A 10,712-nucleotide genomic window follows, 5' to 3' on the forward strand; every position below is an offset into this window, starting at 1 on the left:
GGGCATGCTGAGAGCAGTGATTTGTGATGCTGGGGCAGAAATAGCGCTCGCTAGTGGTTCTACCAGGCTCTGCTTTGATAGTTACAGGTTTTCTTCGCCTTTCGGGTATGCTTATTCCCAGCTTGTGTACTATAAGATAAGATAAGATAAAAGTTACAGTTGGAGGGTTTGGGAACGCCAATTTTACCACAGGTGCTGTTGATGGAGACATGCCTGTCAGACAATGCTCAGGACAAAAATACCTGAACTCCCATCCTTTCTACGTCCTCACAGCCAGCCAATGACAGCACAGCTACGCGCCGTACGTGCTCGCTGGCTGGACCAATGAAACCCCTATGTGGCTGGTTGCTAAGAGACGCGTTGTGTCCATGTTGCCGAGGCACAAGGAAGAAGGTATTCAAGCATAGACGGTTAAAAACATTTTTTAAAAAGCTTATTTGACAACATTAAGGAAACAAAGGAGTTTACCGGCTGTACTGGGAAGTCGTCTTCTGTAATGGTGAAGTTGAGAGCGAGATGTCTGCTTGTCGGTAGGTGAAGGTTTTGTAAGTTTAGTCCATTTTATACCAGCGCTAAAGCTAACCAGTTTGCCAGTAAAGCTAACCAGTCTGTACTCATTCAACACTGGAGATAAGTGAATCCTCCTCAACCCGTTTATTTTCTAAACGTACAGACATTATGTTTACATATGTGTCATGAGGGTTCGCTAGATTCAATGTGTAAATCACAACCGTTTGCCGATTCTCTTCTCTTCAGTGCACTTACCATATCTAAGGTGTTGTGCACAAACATTTCACTGAACATTTCATAAAATCTGGCAGTGTTTGTTTACTTTACCGGCTAATTTTGCAATATCAACTCCTAAATTGTTCCCGATACAGTAATGAAAGTGATCGGGGATTTCAATTGATAAAGTAGTCAGTTAAACACCAACTATACATTAACTAATATGCTCTTTTAATGAGAGGTACTTATAGAAGTCAGGTTAGTCACTTTTTTTGTGGAACAGATTAATAATGAAATCTGTCATGACATTGTTACTTTAGCTGTCCTCGTTATTATATTTTATTTTTTGTAAACTGTGATGATGTTTTCTTGGATTTCTTGATTGTATAGCTTGTTTTTTTATGTTGTATTTTTTGCACTTCTTTATGTTTCTTTGTCTTTTAACATCTTGGGACCATGTTGGAAATATGTGTTCTCACTTTAACATGTTAAAGTCATCCGTTGGATTATTGATTTTTGTGTCTGATAATCCACAAATAAAATTAACCAATCAATTAATCAATCAATCAATCAATCAATCAATCAATCTCTCTGTGTGCAGGAGATGCTGCAGTGGGGAAAAGTGCCCTCTGTCATATGTTCCACAGTGATGGTACTCTCTTCCAGAAGAACTACAGCATGGTGAGCGCATCATCACATAGTCAATAAAAAGTTGCTGGTTTGATGTCTGTCACATGACCCTCAGCAAGAGCCTACAATCCCAAAATGTGTCGTGTATGAGGAGCAGCCAGTAAAACACTGTAAAGACTCCTGGTAACAATAAGGATGCACTCTATTATATTCACATCATGCAATAATAACAGAGAAAACGGTTTGTAGAACAACTGGTTGTGGGATTTAGGGATTTGGCCATGCTCTGAGGCAGACTAGCCACAGGCGAGTATTTTACATTCAGGTAGGGTAACTGAGGTTTTGAATTGGGGTTTGAAGGAGCAACTCATGAAGTTTAATTCTGACTCATTGCCAGCCCAGAATAGATCCATCTGCAATGAAGTGCAAAGGTATTTATTTGTATTCAGTTGTTCAGTTCAGCATGCCTGAGAGTACAGCAGCTAATCAGGGAGTTAATTAGAATCTGCTTATTTAGTCAGCACACTTTTGCCTGTTTCTTGTTCAGAGTTACTTCACAGGAGATCCCGAGAGTACTCATAACAGTTGAGATCTTAGCAGGCTTCATCTATGCTTATATATATATATATATATATATATATGTAAATAAAGAGCACTTAAGCAGTATAAAAGTACTTGTGGGACAAGGCTGCACAATTGATTATGTGTAAACACATATTTCACTAATTCAGAATTGGGGGGGATTACATCTAATGTAATAATTTAATTATTGGTTTAGTTTGCCATTTCATGAACCCAACCCAGACATTTCCTGTACCCAAGATGCAATTATGCATCAATTGCAGATCATCAAGACTAATAATGATAATATACATATACACACATACACATTTCTTTAATCAGATTTCTTGCAAGCTTCTCAAGGACCTGCAGAGGTTTCTATAATCTACTGCACAAATCACTGAAGTGCAAAACAGCATAATGTACCAATTAATGCTGATGCAGTGAATGCTAATCTGCATTATTTATGTAAATCTACACGAGGGAGGGAACCATGTCATTAACCTGACTCTGTGATATATAGGGTCATGGCTGCTCAGTGATTCTCTCTGTCAATGTTTCAAGGGCTTCTGACTAACTGCGTGTTTATGTATGATGCATGTGCAGCGCATGCATTCACTTGTCAACATGAATATATGCACCAGTGCATCTCCCGCACACATGCGTTCGTTCACAACACACACACACACACACACACACATGAACTCAGTTGACTATAAAACCCTGCAGCTGGTTAGTGTACAGAACAGGTTGGTGAGTAAAATATTGGACAAGAGCCAATTGTGTGTTTGTACGCTTGTGTGTGTGTGTGTGTTCAGCTCTTGCTGTGTCAGCAGTATTGGAGGTTTTGAGGTGACAGGAACGTCGATAATTAATACAGCAGGATTCTGGAAAGCCACCAGAACAGGTATTTAACAAGTGCGCGCACACACACACATAACGTACACTGTACAACAACAGTGTTGATTTCTCCTCGTGGCAAAGGCCTATACGCACTTGTTCGTGATGCTGTGTCTGTTCATGTTGGACTAGTAGAGTATTAGCAAAGTAGAAAACCTCTGCAACAGTGCAGCATTTTTCATTTGCACTGGCCTATGTGTGTTTGCTGAAAAAGATGCTGTACTTCAAGCCTGAACACATCTGTACTCTTGCACACTTCGAAAATGTACAAAAATGAAAGCTATACAGCATGAAAATATGTAAAAAAAAAAAGTGAAAATCCCTGCGAGGTGCAAAAAACAAGAAAATGTGAAGGGATGTTTCACTAAAAGTAAGCAGTGAGACGTGCAGGATAACCTGGAGAAACATTTCTCTGTGTCCACCAGTTTTAACTGGATGCACCGAAAGAAATGTTGATGGGAAAGTGCTGGACACAGTCTCTGCTGTTGCTATGCAACTGTTAAAACACCTATTTGAAGCCAGACGCACTCTTGATATTAGATTAAATATTTTTAACTTCTGGCTCACTCGGTGTGATCCAGGAGTTATTATGTACTGTTTATAAAGTGTTTCCTTTCCTCAGTGGTAATAATAGTAGCAATGGCAAAAACAAGAATGTTTTTCCAGCTAAAAACAGATGCAACATGAGAAACATAAAGAAAGTGTTGTAAAGCCTTACAAATATCAAGATAGCTACTGACGGCATTATGAAATTTGTCATATATGTTTGTTGTCCCCAGAGATTCATGTCTAATGATATAGGCGACTGTTGTGTACCCCTGTTACAATGACACCATCAGGTTCAAATTTCACAAGCACTTTTCTCCATGACAAGTCTATGTATGATAAAATCTAATGGCTGGATTTCTATAAAATTTACTTTGTACATTGATGGTCCCCAGGGGATGAATCCTATGTTTTATGACCCCCCTGACCCTATGTTGATTGCCACCATCAGGCCAAAATTTCCACATGTATCCAAGAAATATTAAACTCTAATTGGGCAAATATACTGTATATGAAATTTAATCATCACAGTCATGCTCCCAAGAGGCTGAACCCTTTCTATTTTTTTTTACTTTTTCTTTAGCTTACCTCTTGTGCCATCCTCAGGCTAAAATAAGTCATTATCTAATCAGAAGATTACCATAAAATATTGAACATATTCATGCTCCCAAGGAGGTAAACCATTTTGATATGGCCTTTATTCTACTGCTATCACAGGAACAGCTTCATATTTTTAGCCCCACATCTGATAAGGCTCTAAGAACAGTAAAATTGTCTTTATTTTGTTGCATCATTTTATACAAACTCTTATTGCTATCACTATGAACACATCACCTGTGAGTAAATCACCAGTACCAGTTTAAGCAAGTGTTAAATGCAGGATGGATTTTTCCTTTTAGATTTCACTGCAAATGGAAACAGGGAACAGCGTGTCCTTCCCGTTGTGTCTAACGTGGAAAAGAAAGCAACGCTGTGAAGAGTTCTGCCTGGTGCAGATACCTAAGTCATCCCTCATGTTCTTCAACTTTTGATTTTGAAGGGTAGCGGAGGCTGTCGGCCATTCTTCTCACGTCCTCCTTTGAAAATGTCAGATGGCCCGTTAGCAATATTCCAAGCTTATTTGTTACTAATAGGCCCTCATTGACATTCCAGCGAGAGGCTTCCTATGCATCACACCAGCTCATTAGCCTGCTGCGAAGTGGGACCGCTGCAGTGTCAATGTGTGTGTGTGTGTGTGTGTGTATTTGTGTGTGTGTGTACCATTGCATCCTTGTTATGAACTGTATGAATCAGGTAAATGTTTGTGTGAGTGTGTGTCTGTGTGTGCATTTGTGTGTGCGTGTTTTCTCGATTTTAGTCTCTGGCATTTGACACGCTTAGTTAAGTGTGAGCTCGGGAGATCAGATCAATTTAGAGTTTGGTGCTGATGTGAAGAAACCTCGACTCGCTTCTTCAAGGTCACCACTGATCTCACATCGGCGGATACACGGTGGAGAAAAGCAGCCGCCTGCAACCATCCAGTCCACTTAGGACTTCTTTAGATCTCGCGGCTTGTGAAGAAAGGTGAATCTGTTTTAAATAAGTTCAGACCAGATTTATCACATCCTCCTCATCCTTTACTGTCTGCACCCCATCACCTTCTATATCTACCTCCTCTATATGCCATGTCATAATTTCTGAAAGTTCTCAACTACTTACACCAAGACACTTTGACCATCAAATACTGCTTCTCCAACGGCCACATCTGCCAGAAGGGAAAACAAATGACGAGAAGCTTGCAAGCATCAGTCTACCGGGAGTGTCTTACGTTAGCTGCAGGCTATCAAACCTTGATATTTTGTTTCTACTGAGTGAAATTAGTCTGTAGCACTGAGTAAGAACTTGCAAAAGTTGGCGTAGAATGTTTGATCAGCCATAATTTTGTTTCATTATCCTTTAATCAGATAATTCCAAATTTAAATTAAAAATTTGCAAATTTTAGACAGTTTTATTTAGGTTAAGTCATCTTAGGGTTGCTAAAATAACTTAACCTAAGTTTGAGAGCTACTGCTTTTGGTATTGGTAGCAAAACTCAGGTAACACATCTCCTTGTACTACCAATACTTCTACTACTAAAAATGATCAACTACTTATCAGTTGCCGAGTTATGTAGTTTTGACTTTGACCAAAGCTAAAACTGTCACTCTTTTTCAAACAGCCTCCACTGTTACAGACGGAAAAACAGCTGCTAGTGATCTGCCAAAATGACAGGAGAAACCTCCACCATTAGATTCTCATGAACCATTAAGACACATAGTATGTCTTAACCGTGGCCACTGATGGGCCCATAAGGGGTGTGCATTGTTCTCAGCTGTAAACAGAGCTGAATCTTGTTTTTTTCTTTATGGTGACAAATAATAACATGATTCAGTGTAATATAGAGACAGGAGATAAAGTTTGGTCTGGATTTGTACATCAGGCCGGTGAAGCTGCTCTCGAGCCAGCCGAGCTGCTAATTAGTGATGCTTATGTTGAGACGTTAACAATAAATCAGACAGTTTGTTGTGTTACTGTGTTCTCTTCTCTTCTCTTCTCTTCTTCATAAAAGCCAAAGTAGAAAGACCTGTGAAATGTAGCTATATTAAAAAGAAGTCGCAAATATTTTTTTATTCTCTCATGTTGACAGCTTATTGTTTATTACGGAGAAAAGACATGACCTTCATACTTTTAGCTTTACATTACATAAACTGCATTATAATTAACACCGTGGTTGTGTTTGTTCGGCAGACAACAGGAGTGGAGCTGCTGATGAAATGTGTCAACATCCCCGAGACCAATGACAGTGTGGTGAGTCTAGTTGTTGTCTCTTCTTCATCCCGTCTATAACTTTACCAGCAGCCTAACGAAGTACAGGTTGTATTATGCAGACTGTAGCTGCTAGTTTTGTCAGATACTTTATCATCTAACCAACCACGGTTAAGGCTTCTGTTTTATTCTTAACGTCTCTAAATCAGTGAAGGTGGCAATGGGCTCTAAGCAGCATTATAGGAAGAACATGAATGCCCTTGCCAAAGAAAATAGGAAGTTTGAAACCATGTAATTTGACTAAATCTCTGTGCATAATACCTCTCCCCTTCCCCTTCTTTTTACTCCTTTCCCCTCCAGGAGCTCTACATCATAGACTCTGCAGGGAAGGAGACATTAGTGGAAGCCTGTGAGAAAATGGTGAGACTTCTTCCTTTGAGTTATTCCATTTGCATAAAAGCAGTGAGATTCACCAACCAGGGCGCCGCATCTTGACATGCTGCACAAACGCAGGGAAGCTACTGAACTATTATTTATCACCGTGTGACACAGAAGCAGAAAGAACTAAACAGATCTAATGTGAACAACTCATCTTCCTTCACACGAACCCTCCTCCGCTGCTCCTACCTCCATTTCCATTACTTTATTTTCTGTAGTGGGGCACGCCGTCACTGCTGTGCCTGGTTTTTGACCTGACCAGCGAGCAGTCTTTCGCGAGCTGCAGCCATTGGATGGAGAGAGTCCGTTCCCACTGCCAGGGCCTCCATGTTCCAGGTAACGTCCCTTAAAGGTCAAATAATCAAAAAAATTGTTATTTTATTTCTATATGAACATTGAAGTCATCAGTTTTCTTTTTTTCCCTATCACCTTTATTTCCTCATGTTGAAATCAAACACATGCACATGACATTAAAAAACACAATACAAACACACATTCTTGCAGTTTAAGTGAAAATATTCTCATCATAGAGTCTAAATTATGAATATACAAATAAGAACATGTCAAAACATGTCTGGAAAAAAAAACAACAGAAGTACGAACATGTAAGAGCCATAGAATATAAAAAAATAATTGACGTAGCCACGGTGATGTCACCCAAATGCCTTGAGTTTGCATTTTGACCGTCGCCATCTTGGATTTTTGGAGCCAGAAGTGGACGAGAGGTTGGAGCTAACCCTAACTTGGTTAGCACGGTGCATTTACAGTCTATGGTTAACTGTTATAATGCTAATGCTAATGCTAATTAGCTAGCGAAAAACAGGCTTAAAACCATTTAAACAAAATGTACTTACCAGAAAAAAATCTGACTCCTTAGAGAGTCTTTTAGTACAACCAAACGCTGAACAAGACTTTTTTAGGTGACTTAAATGTTACAATCGACTTTCATGAACTGAAAACACACTGAAATAGCAGCAGCTACGCATATACTCTGCGAATCTGACGTTACCTAACCGATGTTGTTGCCGTGGTAGCAACTTGTCTGTGACGGCACCCACCTGCCACTCAAAGCAGCCATGCCTTTAATTATGCATAACTTTAAGCCTTAATAAAATTTAAATGGGTGAGTTATATTTAAATTCACCCCCTGTACAGTTGTCATGAAAGGGGAAATTAGCTATAGAGACCAAAACCATTTTTTGTACCAGGCTGTAAACATGTTTATTTCTGCTGTAAAGTTGGACATTTTAACACGGGGGTCTACGGGGCTTGACTTACTTTTGAAGCCAGCCTCAAAAGTGAGCCATTCAAGGAACTGCAGTTTTTAGCACTTCCTGTTGGCTTCATTTTTCAGGCCTGGAGGTTGCCGCTCGGTAAGAGCATAACACATAAAAATACTCCTGAAATAGCTCCTGTTCAACACTACAAAACAAACAGTACAACATTTTTTTCTTCTTTTTTCGTCCTCCTCCTTTTCCTTTCTGTTCTCTTTCCTGCCTTCTTCCAACATAAACAATCGGTTGTGATTATAATCTTGTATACAGTATTGGAGCGACCAGAGCAGACAGCAAAACAAGTCAAGAAAATTAAAAATTAAAAAAATAAAGAAAATAAATAATTTCTTACGTACATTTTGAATGCTCAGTAAAAGTCAAGGAAGTTCTACTATATAATATTCTATACCTTTATATAGACATTCACTGAATAGTCCAGGTATATTTCAGGTATATGTGTTTGTGTCTGTGCCTCAGGTGTCCTTGTGGGTAACAAGTCAGACCTGTCTGCTCGGAGGGAGGTGCAGGGATCCGCGGCCCAGGAATGGGCCGAGAGCCAGGGGTTGGAGTACCATGAAACATCTGCTGTGAGTGCATGTCAACTGCTGTGCCTGGTTTTTGACCTGACTGACAATATATGGTGTTATTGTTTGGCTTAGTGGGTAGAGGGGACGTTACACAGCATCAACCATCAATGTGTGTTCATGTTGGTCTGTTACAGAAGGAGATGGAGAACTGTGATGCACCGCTCCTCTCTTTAGCCCGGGCCTTTCACTCTCTCTACCAAGAACAGCGCGAGACCATCCAAAACCTGAGTCTAGGCTAGACCTTCCCCAGTCACACACACACACACACACACCTGTACATTTCACCAGTAGGAGAGCAGACTGTGGGCTTTCATTCAGAGAATTTAAAAAAGCTTAGGACTATAAAAGCTTTATGGATAATACATGCGAGGATGTGACATGTATTTTCTTTTGTAGCGGCGAGGCCAGCAGGGAAAGGCTTGTTCAGAATGATATTTTCATATGACTGTGAATAAAATGGTTTTTCTATGATAATCAGCGGTAAGCCATTTTGTCTCATTTTATCTGCTCGTTCGCTCTCTGTGTGCTAATAGTGGGGTTATACTTTCACACATGATCGAGTCATTACCGAAACCACAAAGAGACTCCCTCTCCTCTCCTCCCCTCTCCTTTCCTCTTCTCTTCTCCTCTCCTTTCCTTTCCTTTCCTCTCCTTTCCTCTTCTCCCCTCTCCTTTCCTCTTATCTTTTCTCCTGTCCTGTCCTCTCCTCTCTTCTCCTCTCCTCTTTTCTCCTGTCCTCTCTTCTCCTCTCCTCTCCTTTCCTTTCCTCTCCTTTCCTCTCCTCTCCTCTTTTCTCCTGTCCTCTCCTCTCCTTTCCTCTCCTCTCATTTCCTTTCCTTTCCTTTCCTCTCCTCTTTTCTCCTGTCCTCTCTTCTCCTCTCCTCTCATTTCCTTTCCTTTCCTGTCCTCTCCTTTCCTCTCCTCTCCTTTCCTTTCTTCTCCTCTCCTCTCTTCTCCTCTCCTCTCCTTTCCTTTCTTCTCCTCTCCTCTCTTCTCTCCTTTCCTTTCTTCTCCTCTCCTGTCTTCTCCTCTCCTCTCCTTTCCTTTCCTCTCCTCTTTTTCCTGTCCTCTCCTCTCCTCCCCTCCTTTCTTCTCCTGTCCTCCCCTCTCCTCTCCTCTCCTCTCCTTTCCTCTCCTCCCCTCCTTTCTTCTCCTGTCCTCCCCTCTCCTCTCCTCTCCTCTCCTCTCCTCTCTTTTTCTCCTCTCTTCTTCTCTCCTCTGATTTTAGGCAGGACTAATATTCAAGTTCACCCTTATTTATTGCCTCATCCCCTCCCGTTTTTTTTATGTTTTCTTTGTATCTCAATGTCACTTTGTTCTCGGCCTCATCTTTCTCTTGTCTGCATTTTTTTTTTCTCTCTCTCATCTTTCTCCATCTCTTTCTAACTCGTCCTGTCCTTTTTCTCTTTGTCTCACTGTTTCTCTCTCTCTCTCTCTCTCTTATCAGTTTCTCCCCCGGTTTGATCATTCTTTAAAACTCGTCCCTCCCGCCCGCTTTCTCCTCTCTTCGCGATTTGTTCTCTCTCTAGCTGTCCGTCTAGCTCTCCCTCTCTCTCTTGTTTTTTTTTTAAACTCCCCCAGCTGCATCCCGCTCACATCATTTCAGTTATGTCCCCGGTGCGGCGCTAACAACCAGTAATCACCGTTCTAATTAGAAGTCTCCCATTCAAACCAGGTCAGAGCTGTGTCCTTCTTCTCTCCCTACCTCTCAGACCAGCTGCCACCATTCAAACGAGGGCACGCCGGTTCACGCCAGACACAATGCTTTTTATCTCATTATGTGCCACGTTGAAAGTGACTGCAGCTCATGATAACGTCGAGACCGTCTCCGTCCTGTTTAGAGTTATTTTTCTTCTTCACCAGCTGTCTCATCACGTTTCAAAAACCACAACTGTCTTTATTCACCAACACAAGATTAAAACATAAAAGAACTTATTGGGCAACTTTTTTTTTCTGTAATATTGAAAACTGATTTGTAATGAGGTTCTTTAATGAATCTGAATTTAACAGCGTGTAATTGTTATTTCAGCACAATGTTTTTGTACTTCTCGAGTGGGTGATCATAATTATAGCAATTAGGATCTTTCTCTCTGTCTCTGCTTCTTCTTTCTGTCCTCATTGTTTGCATGTCTATATCATGTGCGCATGTATGAGAGAATTTCCTGTTTTGTCTGGGTGTTTTTATTCTTTTTCCAGGCTGTTGGCACAAAATCCAAATAATAGCAATATTGCCTGTCATATCAGTGTGTTTTCTGCACCGGCATGT

General features: G+C 40.7%; 1 protein-coding gene across 1 annotated transcript; it reads left to right on the forward strand.

Moving 5' to 3' along the window:
• Positions 1-337: 337 nt before the first annotated feature.
• Positions 338-8,920, forward strand: ift27 (intraflagellar transport 27 homolog (Chlamydomonas)). The gene is made up of 7 exons (XM_067585397.1): positions 338-530; positions 1,328-1,407; positions 6,130-6,189; positions 6,508-6,567; positions 6,804-6,921; positions 8,337-8,446; positions 8,581-8,920. The coding sequence occupies exons 1-7, from the start codon at positions 497-499 to the stop codon at positions 8,683-8,685; spliced, it is 567 nt and encodes a 188-aa protein (XP_067441498.1). The 5' UTR covers positions 338-496; the 3' UTR covers positions 8,686-8,920.
• Positions 8,921-10,712: the final 1,792 nt, after the last annotated feature.

The sequence above is a fragment of the Thunnus thynnus genome, chromosome 3, assembly GCF_963924715.1.
Source record: "Thunnus thynnus chromosome 3, fThuThy2.1, whole genome shotgun sequence".
In the NCBI taxonomy this organism is placed as follows: domain Eukaryota; kingdom Metazoa; phylum Chordata; class Actinopteri; order Scombriformes; family Scombridae; genus Thunnus; species Thunnus thynnus.